The 15,831-nt window shown below is 38.9% G+C and overlaps 1 protein-coding gene across 1 annotated transcript; it reads right to left on the bottom strand.

Annotated features, from left to right (window-relative positions):
* Positions 1-1,001: 1,001 nt before the first annotated feature.
* On the bottom strand, positions 1,002-15,539 carry LOC144628338 (carboxypeptidase B2-like). Its single transcript, XM_078486441.1, has 9 exons — positions 15,409-15,539; positions 13,450-13,507; positions 10,227-10,325; positions 9,100-9,204; positions 7,361-7,486; positions 5,674-5,764; positions 4,255-4,466; positions 1,863-1,950; positions 1,002-1,290 (listed from the first exon to the last, which is right to left on the bottom strand). Exons 1-9 carry the CDS (start codon positions 15,477-15,479, stop codon positions 1,103-1,105), a joined length of 1,038 nt encoding a protein of 345 aa, XP_078342567.1. The 5' UTR covers positions 15,480-15,539; the 3' UTR covers positions 1,002-1,102.
* Positions 15,540-15,831: the final 292 nt, after the last annotated feature.

The raw sequence follows: 15,831 nt of genomic DNA, 5'->3' as shown, positions 1-15,831 counted from the left end.
AATTCCGCAGAAGAATTTTGTAGAAATTTCGCCATGTCAACCAATTAATTTTTTTGCCTAATTTTCTCAAAGAAATGAGCGATCCAGTTTTTACTATATTTCGTTTAGTGAGGTCTAATTTAATTTGCAATCAGAAAACAGGCTCTATTTTCTCTAAAGAGATTGTCTCAGGAAACGAACGGAAGACTCAAAACCTCTCGAAGAAAAATCTATTTTATTTGTATTATATTTTTCAAACCTTCTTTTAAAGTAAGTCAGCTTTTAATTTGATTTTGGTTCAATGGCATGCTGCGTTATTATTGTTATTTCATACTTTATTTCATGACGTTATGTAACTTAAAGCTAAAAAATAATTATTGCAATGCCATCCCTTCGTTTCATTTTATACTGTTGAAAAGCATACGTTTAAAACTTTGTTTATTATATTAAAAGCAAAAACAAAACAAAAAGGAAAATCAAACGCGTCCACTGTCGTGAAATGCGGTGTAATTTCAGTGTAATTTCTGTTTAAATTAAAAATGTACTTGTCGTAAATTGTAATAACATTTACTGAGTACTAGTATAGCTTGGTTTTCAATTGAGTGTCGTAAGTAACCTTAAATTGCATAGGTTTTTGCTTTCACTATGCTTTTGGTTAATAAAAACTCGCGTTACTTTCTCAACCAATCAGAAAAAAAACTAAAACCAATCGTGACTCACTCATACACGTTTATATCCTCTTTTTCGTCACTGTTAATGAGAATTAGCTTAATTTTTTTTTTCAGGATAACAAAGCATTTCAACAAATGAACTTCAAAATCTGGCTACAAAAATTGGCTGCAAAATCTGGAACAAAATGTCAGCCATTTTGTCCCGTTTCTTCCCAATATTTTGGATGCTGTTCTTTATTTGTGTCGTGGTATTTTTAGCCCAAGAAACATTTCCAACAGTTTAACAACAATTTCGTCCAAAAGTGGAGATTTCCTTGAAGATTAAACAAGAACTTGACAACAAAATCGAAATTTGGCATAATGGGCTCATGTTTATTTCAACATAATTATATAACTTTACACACGTGCGTTAGATTGATATGTTGTTTTAATGGTGCAAGCTCTGAACTTAATTACACATTCATAGCTTCAACAAGCGCCCTAACTCCTATTATGGCTTCCTTCGCTGTAGTAAGAATGAGCGACGGTCGGAGTTTATACCCGTCGTAGCCAGCATGCTTAGTCTGCAGCTTCACCGTGTACGAATATTTCACGCCCAGGCTACCGTACACGTAATCCATACTGGTTCCTCCGATTTGAACTGTAAGATAGTAAGAACGACCTTAATTATTGTTTGTTCAATAACGGTCCACAGTGTTGGGGAGTACTTATAATGCCAAATATTTTGCTAGCACAATCGATAATTAAGGACCTATACGGAGGTTGTTACTTAATGTTATTTGAAATGGACACTTTTGATCTATAACATCTTTTTTTAAAAAAAAAAAACTCTTACAACTTGAAATTTCGGTTATAACCCCCCTCCCCCACTTATAGACCCATATACCTGTAGACAAAAAATACCTCAGATAAGACCCCCGAACATAACTCCCCCCCCCTCCTCTATTGTTTCCCTTATTTCCTAAATATTAATTTATGACTTTTTTATATATAAGAACCAGTTTATAAAAAAAAGGTATTTCGATCAACACTGCTGTAGCTCATTACGAAAAGTTTTGTTTATTCCACTTATGAGTCCCCCCGGGTATAAGCCCTCCCCCCGCCCGCCCCGTATATAAGCCCATTCAAAACCCCTTCCTAAGTTGTGGAAGCCCAGAGCGTAAAACCGGGATTTTACCCTGTCTACGGTCTACAAAAATAAACATTCCTTACGGCCTGCGCCTGCTGCAAGAGGCAAATAACTTGTGCCGTAACCACTATCATGACGTATTGCGCTGGTTGCTGCACGGGCAACCCTCTCCTACAAACCAGAAAATACCAAAGCGTAAGAAATTACAGATTTAATTACGGTTAGCATGTCGCGTTATTTGGGCCATCACTTAACGGATCTCGTCACCCAACTCTACTAGGTGTTACCCAGCTGTTTTCGTTAACGCGTATTGGCTACCATTTTTGTGATCAATGGTATATGAGCTCATATACCATTGCCTGGAAACCAATCAAAACTCATAAATTGCAATACAATAATATTATATAATAATAATAATAGTAATAATAATTGTTTATTTAAACTCTTTTGCAGTTAAAAAGAAACTGAATTATCGAGTGACTCTTACATGAAATGATAAGTCTACTATTTACAATTTAAAATCTATCAGAAAATGACTACGCAGAATATTTGTTACTGACGAAAAGTAGCGAAATGTAAAAAAGCTTTCAGCTCTCTTTGTCCTACATGTTATATGGCATTGTTATACAGGTATATGGCGCTTTCTGCCTTACATTATACTCAGACTCTATTAGTGCTGGTCTCGGTAACAGATGGTGAAAAGGATGTTCATCTGACTCGGGGTGGGGGGGGGGGGTGAAGGTGTCTCTAAGGAAAATGTTGGTTCATTAATCATCACTGCCAATCATCACTGTATGACGTCACGCTTCGCATGAGTGATATTAAAGATGGCGGGCAAGCGTCAATCGAGAAACGAGTCAAGAATGTGGAATTTTACTCCGTTACCTTCCTTCATTTACTCAAGTCAATAATGCAGAGATGTTAGCGAATGCAACCGTCTCTGTTCTGCTATTTTTTGGTAGATAAGACGTTATATTCTTTTTTTTAAATTAACACCTTCGCAAAGTGTAGAATGATCGATGAAATCTGTAAACAGGTCGAGCTTTCGAGGGTCCTTGCACAGCGAATTTAATTTTTATTGCAACAGAAATAGGAGGTTTGGCACAGGATGTACGGTTCTTGATGTACGTGCAGTATCAGACTTTCAGCATTCGTGGATCTTCATGTCTTTCCCCTCAAAGGTGAAAATTGGAGCAATCAAGAGGAAAAAGGCGCTACACGGTAATTCCAGTTGGTCACCCATCCATGTATTAAGCTTTTATTGGGTATTATAGAAAAACAACACAATAACTTTACTCAAGTCTTTATTAATCGGTAATTTTTTACTACTTGTCTTGCGGCAACGAATTTGAACTCATGTCTATTTCGCACAACACGTTTTTCCTCGTTCAAACCACAATGAAAGCGCTTGCTCAATTCAAGCTGGCCAAAGTTAAGGCTTGCCGGCGGGGTTAACTCTTGGATGGGTGCCCGACTCGAAATACCCCGTGTTGTAAGCTTTTCTTTTTATTTATTTTTTTTTTCAGGAGGTATGCAATTAATGAAATTTAAGAGTCGTCACGGCAAGGAAAGCCCCAAAACACAACAGAACTGCACAGATACCAACAGTAAAACATTATAATAAGCCAATGAATGCGAATAAAAATATATGGAAAAAGAATTCTACATGAGATCGCGAAGCAGCAATCGGCGTTGTTGACATGTTCTGGATAAAAATTATACCTTTACAATCGAACGGAAAGACATGAAGTTTGGCTAACTCAAGCGACACGGAAGGCACCGGAGATTAATCGTTAATATTCAAGGAGTAAAACCTCCTATTACGAAGCGGATTTGAGAAAAATGTTTGGGTGAAAAGGTGGGTGTTTTTTATGGACTTCGCTTGACCCGAAAGCAAAATGGCGATCCCGCCTATTGCCCCGTTCAAGAGTAAAAAACTAATAACCAAATTACAGGAAAACGGGCGCAACAAAACAGAAACAGATCATACACACAGAAAGTTAAGGCATCAAACCTAACTACTGAGAAAGAATTAGCGAACAATGATAAGCCTTTCTGGAGCTCTGTTGTGGCGTACTCGCGATTTAATCCCGCTCATCTGACCAAACCGAGGGAATCGCTCGCGCGTTGCCATGTGACATCATACTGGCAGTGATGAGTCGGTCACGAATAAACAACTGGAAACACCCTCCCCCCCCCCCCCCCTGATCTGACTTCATTTGATTCATGTATTTACCGCATAAGTCTTCTCCTCTGGTATCCATTCTAACTAATTGAGCTAGCTAGTTTTTACCTAGGCTCAGTTTCCAGCCGTGGTTGGGGAGAGGATCGCGGGCGCACCGAAACCCCCACGGCTGGAAACTGAGCCTAGTTTTTACCATGCTAGTTTTTAATAACGTCGACTATACAACGGCTTCTCTGTATTCTGATTGGCTGTATTAACTATGGCATGGTATAAAAACTCATATATCACACCTGCTCTGCCTTATCAGGGGAATCGTCAGAGGTATATTTCCAAGGGTAGTGCCAGCTCCGGCCAACAGCTTGGAAGTCAATGAAGCCTTTCAAATTCCCGCGAATACTCGACAGGAAGCCCGCGATGTTCCTCGTCTCTGCTTCGGAATGCGCCCATGGACCCATGTACGTTTCATGGCATTGGTAACCGTTTGTATATGGGTCCTTATTGTCTATTGACGCAACAAATCTTTGTTAAAAAGCAAAAAGGAAACGAGCGATTCTCAATTGAGTGTTGTAAAACCAAAACCGAAGTAATAGTTCTGACCAATCAGTGAACCAATCAAAACTCGAAGCAACTACATGTGGCCGACACGAAGCGCGGGAAAACGTGCGCGAGCGAGTCCAAATTGGTTTTTCTTTTACTTCTGATTGGTTGCGAAAGTGGCGCGAGTTTTTAAAACCAATCACAATGCGAAAGCAGACGTGAAATACTTTCGCATGCAAAGTGGGAATCTCTCCTGAGTGTTATGAGACTCGTAGGCGAGTGAATTAAAATTTAGTTTTTCAAAAGCTTATGTGAGCGTAGAACGTTACTCACAGGACGATCGTTAAATCCCACGTTAGAACAGAAAATTCTTGACGCGCTTTTAGACCATTCGCTACAATAATGATGCTCACGACGATAAGGATGTAAACAAAGTTTATTGAAGCGAAGCAGTGAGACGTCAACAAACGAAGCGATGCGTAGCGAAGCGATGAGTAGATGTACAAAGTGATTCGGTAAAGCGGTACAAAGTGGTACTAAGCGATAAAAGCGGTAGAAGCGGTAGAAGCGGTTTCGAAAACTAAAAAGTAAATACAGCGAAAACTACAATTAGACTAACTAGAAAGTACCTTAAACTGTGAAAACAAACTTCGGAACGATGCAAAACGACTTATAAAATGTAACATGCACAAAGTAAAAAGACTTACTTCTGTGTCCTCGTTAGGGATTTCACAGCGTTGACGTTGAGCCTTACTTTTGATCTTAACACGATGACACGTTGACTAGAACTGAGAAAGTTTCCTGAGCAAGTTCGACAAAATGCTAGCTAATACAAAGGAAAATAGATTTCTTTGTTTGTAGATAATACGTAGGCAAGTATATCCGCGGCAAAAAACCACAAATGCTAAAGATAATAACGCAAAAGAAACTACAAAGGGATCGAAAGGAAATACGGAAAACCAGAAAATATTTGGCAGTAACAGCTTATAAAAGAGAAAATTACGGTTGACGTTTGTTTTATTTATTTTTTAAAAAAGGGTATCAAACGTTTTCTCGAAAAACTGCTTTTTGCGTTGGGAAAGATAATTTTGCAAACAATTGCAACTTGCGCGCAAAATTGCGAAATTTGCAATGTTTGATATTTTTTTCCAGTGTTTGTGAGTAATACTTACATCCAAACGCGAAAGCAAAATTCCTGTTAAGGTCCACGCCACGGCATCCGTAGCCCAAATAACGACGGCTTTTCAGCCACAAACGAGAGTACTGCAAAACAAATCATTTTATTAATTTAACAATGTGCTGATAGCAAAAAACTGATAATATTTCAACCTGGAAGGTCCGAACATCTTTGTAGGTCTCTGAAGCTATAGCTGCTGGTTGAGCCCGCGATTTTTGGCAAAAGTGTTGCCTGGTAACGTGATGACGTATCGTTATGGCGACACGCTGACGTGACCAACATCGTAGTGTTCGTGTTTATTCTTATTGGACAACACCAATCGGAAGCTCTTCGGGAGCTCGGGTATTTAACGAAGATCTACGAGAAAAGACTTATGTTCCCCGACTAATCTTTTGTTCAAAACTTTGCCTTGCATCGAGCTATATTTATTTTGTTGCGGGTCCAAGAGAGGCCCGCAACCCTAATCTTGACAGCGACCAGCGGATTGCGTTTACGCGTGCGCGCCACGTTAATAAGAGGCCAGCACAAAGCGGAAGTTGAAAATTTTGTTCTTCCATCAAGAACGATCAGAATATAAAAAAGGGGCCAATCACAACATTTTGTCGCAACACCGGAAGTTAAAAAAATCTGTTCTTCAAGTACGATAAGAATGCGAAAAATGTGTCAATCTTAACAGTTTGTCACATAAGATCGAGGCTTCTGTCACATGGAAGATTACAAACATAACGTTTTGCAAACGTTGTTTAGGCGTTGCTTTTGAGAAGATTTGCTGCGATTGTTTCATAGATAAACCACGGCAAAGCGAATGATTCCAACAACGGTTAGTCTCGGGAAATTCCTTACAACACTGACATAGCGAGTTTACCGACTGAAGAAAATCACATCTCAATTCACACCGCGTGCTCGATTACACTTCGCAAAACTGTCAATCCAAAAAAAACCTTTGATTGGTTCGTGGCAATAGGAAACGATAAAACATGCATTCCTTGCGTGATGCGTTACTCGGAATAATTGTCTTTTGTCTATTTTATCATTTATTTATCGACACTGCCATTTAAAATAACGCACTCTCATACCAGTGCCTTTTCTTAAATGCATCAAGGCCCGCACTTTCTAACCTGTGGTACCACTACAGTCGAAGCTCTCTTAACGGACACTCTCGTAAGCGGACAGCTCTACTTACGGCCACCTTGTTAGAAACCCCGTTTTTACTCCCATACAAACTCTGCATTTTTACATTCTCGTAAGCGGACATTCCCGTAAGCGGCCGCGGACACTTTTCGAGATTACGACTTAGACTTTTTCTTTGTTTTTAAGCTCCCGTAAGCGGACACCGCAAAGAAAATCATATAAAAAACTCTGTATCTTGTATTAATCAATCAACTTCACATCGCCGTTCGTTACAATGATTTTACTGTAATTACAGTACCATATTTCAGTGTTTGTTTTGTCGTCATCCACGTCCGGTTACATTTCGAAACACCACTAACATGCATATTACCATTATGTTAGCTGGGCAAGCTCCCGTAAGCGGCCATCTATCCCCTACACCTCTAGTGGCCGCTTGCGAGAACCATTCTCGTAAGCGGCCAGCTCCAGTTACGGACACTTTTTTCGCGTCCCGAGGGTGTCCGCTTATGAGAGCTTCGACTGTAGTTTTAAAATATTCGACAAGAACTTACATCATTGGTCCCTCCACTGTGCCAAGTGTAATCGTAGCCATCAGGGTTAGCGACTGGAATGATAACGAAATCCACTTTGTCCAGCATCGCAGTGATTTTGTTATCCACTCCGTAGTTCTTAGTCAACTAAAAGAAATCATTCAATACAACGTTACTGGCCATTATCTTTATAGTGAAGGCTTCTCAGTACAGATTGTGCTCGGAAGTTTTTTGGATCATTTTTTATGTTTGGAGTAAATTTTTATGTTCTATATAATGTGCCCGGGGTAGAATCGAAGTAGGTTCGTCTGCCTGAAGAGCGAGTGTGATACCGCTACGCCACCGGGAGCCGGCTCCCAGAATTCGTAAATTTTAACTATATATCGTGTTTCCCTTACAAAAATCGATAGCTAACCGTAAACAGGCTAACCAAAGTGCATAGTAGGCTAACCGAAGTGCATAGTATGCTAACCGAAGTGATAGTAGGCTAACCAGAGTGCATAGTAGGCTAACCAGATTGCATAGCAGGCTAACCGGAGTGCATAGCAGGCTAACCGGTACTAGTTACCAGTCGACGACCGTAAGTGGCGGCCATCTTGAAGTGGGCGTAAAAAAAATTGCCCGGTCCGGTGGTTTTGAACGTGAAATGGACCTTTTTCTTGAAGATTTTCCCGCAAATCCACCATGACAATGTATAATATATATTATGTCTTGACTGATTTGACAGGACAAATCTGACTAACAACGGAATTCTGTTCTCGAATAAACCGGTCTGACCGGCCAGTTTTGACAAATGGAAAGCGCCCCTGGTTTGTTTTATGAGAGCCAACGCGAACGGCAAATCAAAAAACGTCAGGAACTGCCAACGTTCCATGTTTCCAGCCGGTATTCCGTCTGCATGGCTAAGTTACTGAGCATTGCAGCTTCAAATTAACTATGGAGCTCTAGAAGATCACAAAATGCAGCTACAGCCTTTTCTTGCCTAAATCTGTAGAGCTTATTACAGAGTCACAATTAGCTCAATACTGTATAGTAACATCGTCCATGGAAAATGGTACTTTTGTTTCGTGGTACGGTCACAATTTTTGGCTTCTACAAGGTATTTTTGAAAAGAACATACGCACGGATCTCACGCAAATATTGGGTGCCAGATATGCGACCAAAACAATTGCTCTTTTGACTAAGTTTTAAACTTTGACAACTTTGTCAAGAACTTCGCTTTCCTTTTGCCAGAAAAAGAATTAAAATGTTTTTAACTTTCATAGTTACAACAAGCGCACAGAATAAGTTTTCTACTCTGATAAGCACACTCAAATTCAGTTTGCCACAATTACGACTCTGGTATAAATCCTGGATTTATGTTCGTATGTTTATAGTGGACTAGGCCTAGAAGCATTGCTTTTTTATTCGGGCGACCGATTCATAAACAAGAAGCTTGAGAAGCTTAAAATCGGGCGGTTAATAGTTAACTTTCTGCTTTGACTTGAAAGGCAGGGTTCAGTACAGCAAAATCCACGAAGCAGTTACTTAAGTAACACTCAGTCCGAGGTTTGCTTAAGTCACACGGTTTGCATAAGCTGTATTAGTGTGCGTAACATAATACATGTATCAAGAATGTTGTCAAGATTGCAAGAAATTGTCAATTCTTGGTTTTTGTTGTACTGCACCCTGCCTTGCAAGTCAAAGCGGATAGTCAATTATTAACCGCCCGATTTTAAGCTTTTCAAGCTTCTTGTTCTTTCAACATTTCACTCCATTACCTGATCGGCAAAGTACATGCAAACGGAGCCAGTTACCCACTCTCTACCGTGGATTAAACATTGCATGGCAAACACTGGCTTGTTTTCTTTCTTCGCCCCTGTTATCTTGGAGAAAATTCAAAAGAATATGTCATTCAATTATAAAAGTAATAAGACCATTATTGCCCACAGATCGGACACCAGGTATCAGACAATATTCCCCGTCCAATTTGAATTAGCCGTTACGTGCGTCTTTTCTAGATTTTTAAATTCCTAAATAACATTTCCAACTACCTTTTCCTATACTTCAACTCGTGAAATCCCAAGGCATCCCCGTATAGTCAACTATAGGGAAGTCAGCTATAGGGAGTCTTGAACGTTTTAAGATGCTTCATGTGTAACTTAGCTCTTTTATAAAATCATTTTATTAAACTTTATTAAGCTTTAGCTAGACACATTTCAACTAGAAGATCTAAAGGACGCTGAAATTTTTCAGATTTTTCCATGCAGCAACAACAGCAGTAAAAAATAATTAAAATTAAATAAAGATAGAAATTAACTTATTATAGGAAATTAACGCTCCTGTTAATTAAGTTATTTGAAATTAACGTTTTGCAGAAAAGAGAAAGTCAACTATGCGGGCCCATTTACATGGAAAGAGGATGATCCTAGCACAAGGATCATCCTCCTTTCATGTAAAATGGAATGATCCTAGTGCTGGGATCATCCTAGTACTAGGATCATCCGAGCGCCATATGTTTTCAGCTTTCAGTTTACATGTGAATGGTTGCATTTGGCCCTAACGCTAGGATCATCCTAGCGCTAGGATCATCCCTCATCTCAGATAGGATGGTCCTAGCGCTAGGATGATCCTAGCGTTAAGGCCAAATGCAACCATTTACAAGTAAACTGAAAGCTGAAAACATATGGCGCTCGGATGATCCTAGTGCTAGGATGATCCTAGCAATAGGATCATCCTCTTTCCATGTAAATGGGCCCCTAGTTGCATTAATTTGATCATGGAGCGTTAATTTCCTTTAATAAGGTAAAAACAAATACTTTTCCAGTATTCAAAGGGATTTTTATCTATTAATTAGTCATGAAGATTACTATGTTTAATAATTTAAGCTTAAGTTATTGATGCTTACTTTTATTGCCATCGTGTCCCTGTTGTAGTACGACTTTCCAATCGAAAACAAAATCGCGTTGTCAAATGTACTGTTGATTTCCTTTAGCTTTTGATTGATCTATTAAATATGAAAAACAAAATTTAACATCATAAAATAAATTAGGAAGGAATGGGAAGGAAAGAAAGGAGGGAGGGAGAAGGGTAGGGCTTTCCACAAGTTGCTCAAGATTTCCCAAAAAGTTGCCCGTAATTTCCCAAAAAGTTGCTCAAAAAAAATTGCTGCAAAAATCCATATAAGTTGCTTCTGATAATAAAAAATGCTCGAAAGTTGCTCCAAAAAATCCAAAACGCTGCTTCTAATCAAGAGAATTTCTCTAAATATATGCTAATTTCCATTTGAGGTTAGATTTCTAAGCAGTTTTCTGCAATTTTACACCAAAAGAAGTATCTCAATAACATATCATGGGAAAAATTTGTTAAATAAGAGTTTTGTTATGTTTTAATGCAGAATGAGCCGAAAGTTGAAACGTCTTCAAATGTTCCTCGAAAATCTTCGGCAAACTTCGTAAATCTTCGGAAACGTTCGTATGGCCTTTGAACAAGACTCGGATAATCTTCGGAGATCTTCGGTCTAGAAATTGATCAAAACGCGACAAGTTGCTCGAAGGGGAATCAAAGATCTCTTCGAGATATCGACTTTTTTTGCATGAAGTTAGTATGAGTTAAAGGTTTATGCTGGGCATTGTTGTTCGAATATATCATGAAAGAATTCAAACGTCTTTCAGTTCAAGCATTTTTTTTATTTTCGCGGAGGAAATGCTGTGTTTGTCAGTCGCGACGGCTGGGTGCTTTGCGATTCATATACTTTGGCTTGGTTAAAAAGGCGGAGGGAAGGCTCAGGGAAGGCTCATTTTTCCGTTGAGCGAGAAAAATAACGCCTGATCGCACGTTAGGTTACGCACGACAGAGTTACCTTTTGTCTCGTCACGCAATCTTAACCCCACATTGAGCATGAGAAGTACATTTTTGTTTGAATATTACCAAAAGCCGCTTCTCCTCACGTTATTCTTTACCTTACGGCTACACATGCCATTTCTAACGACTACATTTCCAGTAAAACCGTTGCTGTTTATTTTTCTAATGGCGATGCATTAACTTCAGAACAGAAGAAACGTTTAGCGTTTAGTGCCCGGGGGCCCCCGGGGTTTACTGCTTCCACTGGAAGTAATTTCACAACAGGCTACAGAAACACTTGTAAATATCTGACTCGTCCCCAGTCGTCTTTTGAGTCCGTCTTGAGTCGACTGCTGAACACGGAGGGAATCATATCATCCTTCGCGTCTTGCAATTTTCGCATAAGAAACGACTGGGGACGAGTCAGTGTAAATATCACTTAACACATCTAATGATGTTGCAATTAGCGAAGCGCACTAATGACGTCACAGAATTTGACCCCCGGTGTGAGTCAGATAAAATTCCAGAAAATTCGGACAAACAAACCGCTCTCTGTAAGAACAATGTATGGTTGGCGGGCACTTCGGAGGCATATTTGGCGATTGTTTCACAAAACCCAGGCACAAAACCATGGCCAGATTGGCTCAGAATTCGAGAGAAAGCCTTACCTGTGCAACGTAGAAAGCTTAAACCGTGGTTTGAAACAAAAGGTTTGTCAAACAGAGTGATTAAACAATAAATGTGTAAAATGTTTTACTTTCAGTTATTGAATGGATTATAAAGGCCCGATTTGCTGCCGGGATTTGCTGAAAGAAAACATTTATTTTTATGAGAAATGCAAAACGTTTATACTGTTCTTAGTGGCACATTTTGCAACACAACAGAGCTAACCTCAGATTTATGCCACCACAAAATTACACAAAGAAACGCTCGTCCGATCGGTCTCCTTGCCTGACCCGAATATTTATAGAGGTCAATTTCGTTACACAATTGTCGCGTATTTAATATAGGCTGATCGAGTTCGGCAGCTGTTGCTGCAGTCTGTAATAGTAATGGGGATAAATTTAAATGATTAAAATCGAACCCTGCCGTCAATTCCATTAGAAAGGCGTTTGAATAGCATAATATTTTCGCCCTCTATCTATCATGTGTCGAAATGAGATCGGATGGCTGGCGATCAGTGCCGTCAAATTCGAGAAGAATTCTGAATTTCTTGCAACCGACGATCTTTCCGGGGCCTAAATGAAGCGAACATACAAGTGCTATCCTTCGCAATTATATAATTCGATAGTAATTCGCTATCCGCCGCTTAAATTTCTCGGCAGCCTGAATAATTTTGCAGTGGGAGCTAGTGGGAATCAAGGTGTCATTGCCTGATCTTCGACTAATAAATTCAATTTTGGGCCATTTTTTGGATACCTTCAATCTGTTTTTTTACTTACTAAAGCAAAAATGTTTGGAATCTATCATTTTTCCAGCCTTTCGAGAATCTCGGCCTCAAATTGTGCCTTTTTCACCCTTTTTTGTCAAGAATGCGTTCCCTCCATACAAAGCCTCTGCCGAAACTAAAATTGTTGTCCAACTCACGCGAGGGGTATCATGCAGCGAAATCTATTTTTAGTAATAGTGCAATTCTAAATTGTGCAACTCAGCAGAAATAATCAATTGTCACGAAATGAGTCCCCTTTGGTTAACTATTAGCAACGTTTTAGTGTGTGAAAGACTTGTACGAGTACAAATTTGCGTTGTTTATCGTTTTAGGTTTAATTAATATTAGCGCCTAGACTTGTACTAGTAAAAATTGCGTTCTTAATCGTTTTAAACTTCGCTGCCTGCCTTCGAGCGCTGAACCGCTTACATTCTTAATTGGTTATGTGACGTAAGATTTGGGCTACTCACGTTTTTGATCCTTATATAATGTTTGTAAATTTGACAAGTCACGTTTTTACTACAAGAACGGAAGTGCTGAAGCACAACTATAGAGTGACACTTTACAAGTCACGCGCTTTGATCACCCACAGCGGAAAGTATTCCCTTGAGAGTTAACAAAAATGCGATCCCTTCCGGTTCAGATTTGAGCCCATGTAAACGCTATTCTCCTTTTTTGCTTATAAACAAGCAAAAAAAGTCGAAAAAAGGTGCTCGAAATATGAAAAGTTGCCAAAAGTTTCCAAGGAACTTGTGGAAAGCCCTAGAACAGTCCTAGAGAAGGGCAGGCAGAAATGTTAACCAATAGTTGAGAAGTAGTCGAAAATTTAACTGATAGCGGAGATCTTAGCACTTCCTACCTCATTTAGATTATGATATTGACTGTGCCATGCTGTGTCACTTCGAGCAACTCTCTCGCTGAAACACGAAACAACATAAAGAACAAATCAAGCAAAAAATCCTTTCAGATATTTACCACTACATATCAAAAATTTCTGTGAGGAAAGAGAGTAGCTGGGCATTGTTCCATTATTAACGAACTGATAATATTATTTTTGCGACGCGCAAAATTAACTTAAAACTGTCTTAAAGTTCAAACATAAAAGTTTGTTTAAGTAAATTGACACGAAAGAGGTAAAAACAACGTACCTAACGATTGGGGAACATTTAGACAGATTACGAACAACAATGTTAAAAAAAACTGAGGCTGAATTGGTCAAGATGTTCGTTAACTCAATTTTATTTTTGAATCTCGTCTAAAAACATAACCAAAATCGACGCCATATTGTTTCGCATGGGATCGAGGCCACGTATCAGCCAGCCAGCCAGCCAGCCACACCAAGATGGCGACCAAAGCTCACCCGGGGGGGCACTCAAAAAAGTTTTATACGGGGAGGCTCCGCCCCAAGCTCTTACCCCTTACCATTTTATATACCTTTTTGACAGAAATTGTACCCCTTTCGTATACCTTTTACTGAAAAAAGGTACCCCTTTCATATACCTTAAAGACGTGACATAGCCTTAGAACAGGACGTTTTCTTGTCATTTTTATGTAGCGCTTAATAAATTAAAATAATACAGCCATAAAGTGCGTCTGTTCGAAATATTTTAATTACTGGTCTTTTAAAAAACCTAAATGACGGATTTTCATACCCTTTCATATACCTAAACTTGTGAAATCGCTACCCTTTTATATACCTGAAGCCTGAAAAAGGTACCCCTTTCGGGCGGAGCCTCCCCGTATAGCCTGTTATATGGAGTACCCCCCCCCCCGGAAAAACATATCTTTTTAAATTAGCTTTTAATCTTTAAATCTTGTCAATATCATGTAGATATTCACCTTTACCTATTCCCTTGCGCCAAGTTGGCGCATAACGCCTCATTATCTATATATTAAGTATATTTTAATATTTTAAGTATATATTTTTAATATTTTAAGGTTTTAATATTGTAACGCGCTTTTGATAATTTTTTTTAAAAAAAGCGCACTATAAATTCATAAATTGTTATTATTATTATTGATGTGATTAACGGTTCGAATAACTTGTAAAACTTGCGTAACCTGGGGATGCCTTTTTTTTCCTTCCTCAAGAAATTTAAATGTCTTTGGCTCTTGTAAATTTAAAAAGAAATTTCCCAGTCAATTTTATTATACCCTCGGGTGCGTACGTTAAGGCCATCCCAATAAAATGTTTCGTTTCCCATCGCCCCGTCTCTTGTGATTGTGGTTCGGTCGGTCGGGCAAAAAAAAAAAAAAGAATGAACACTTGAAGGGTTCTGGGTTCCAGAAAAGGCCGGGCTTCTAAGTAAGAAAGCCTGATTACAAAGTCAACTCGAAAACGTGGTCTTTTCGTTCGTTATTCCTTAACAGTCTTAAAATAACGTAGAATCTATGTTTATTAAAGACAAAGACATTACATCATACCAATTGTTTTAACTAAAACAAGATTGTGTGCTTGTAAATTGCAGTACTTGCTTCTTTGACTAGTGAATCTGGAATTTTTTTTTTTTTACTTTTCGAAAAACATGGGTCGGTCGGGCGATGGGAAACGAAACATTTTATTGGGATGGCCTAAGGAGCCCGTGGAAACAACTCGTGAAAATGAAATGTATACGTTTCCCATTCATGATTAATGTTGTGTTTTTCAGGCTAATTTGGCTGTTTCTCTGGCGCACATCAAGGCTTCGCATGATCTGTTACACCAGAGAGGTGTTTTTAGGGTGTGATATTACTAAAACGAGCGTGCGCTTCCCCATCTGCATGTAACCAAAGAGAATTAATTTGGTTTTTAAATAAATTAGAGCCTAATCAGGCTTACCTTCTTGTAAACGAAGTTTGCTGCAAAGTTAAAAGGACGATCAGAAAAAACAGCATGCTTATTCTTTCCATGGCTATAGCCGGCGCGCTTACTACCTTGCCTGTATTCAACTAAGGAGTGAATGATTGTAAAACGATAATCAAAGGTATATTTCTGCGATTTGCAGAAAGCTCTGTTTACATTTCAACCAAAGCTGAATACACTAAACAGATAAATTAACACAACAGCTGTGTTAATTAATTAGTTAAGGTTCAAATTCCCTTCGTTAAAAGTTTGGATCTTTTTCTGACCTTTCTGTTTGTTAATTTGCTTCATAACCGCCAGGATCGCATTTTTGCGACTTTTTTTTGCTTGTTTACAAGCGAAAATAGAAGAATAGCAGTTATGTGGGGCAAAATTTGGAACATTCTTGTCTACTCTCAA

The sequence above is a fragment of the Oculina patagonica genome, chromosome 10 (genome assembly GCF_052425735.1).
Source record: "Oculina patagonica isolate OP01 chromosome 10, crgOcupat, whole genome shotgun sequence".
NCBI lineage: Eukaryota > Metazoa > Cnidaria > Anthozoa > Scleractinia > Oculinidae > Oculina > Oculina patagonica.
This window is presented reverse-complemented; position numbering and strand designations above follow the sequence as displayed.

Excerpts from the sequence above, each read along its gene's own strand:
- LOC144628338 (XM_078486441.1), bottom strand. The coding sequence starts at position 15,479 with ATGGAAAGAATAAGCATGCTGTTTTTTCTGATCGTCCTTTTAACTTTG. Across the intron at positions 7,487-9,099 it reads GCATGTACTTTGCCGATCAG|TTGACTAAGAACTACGGAGT; the intron begins GTAATGGAGTGA and ends GATTTCTTTTAG. Across the intron at positions 1,951-4,254 it reads CCCCTGATAAGGCAGAGCAG|GAGAGGGTTGCCCGTGCAGC; the intron begins GTGTGATATATG and ends TCTGGTTTGTAG.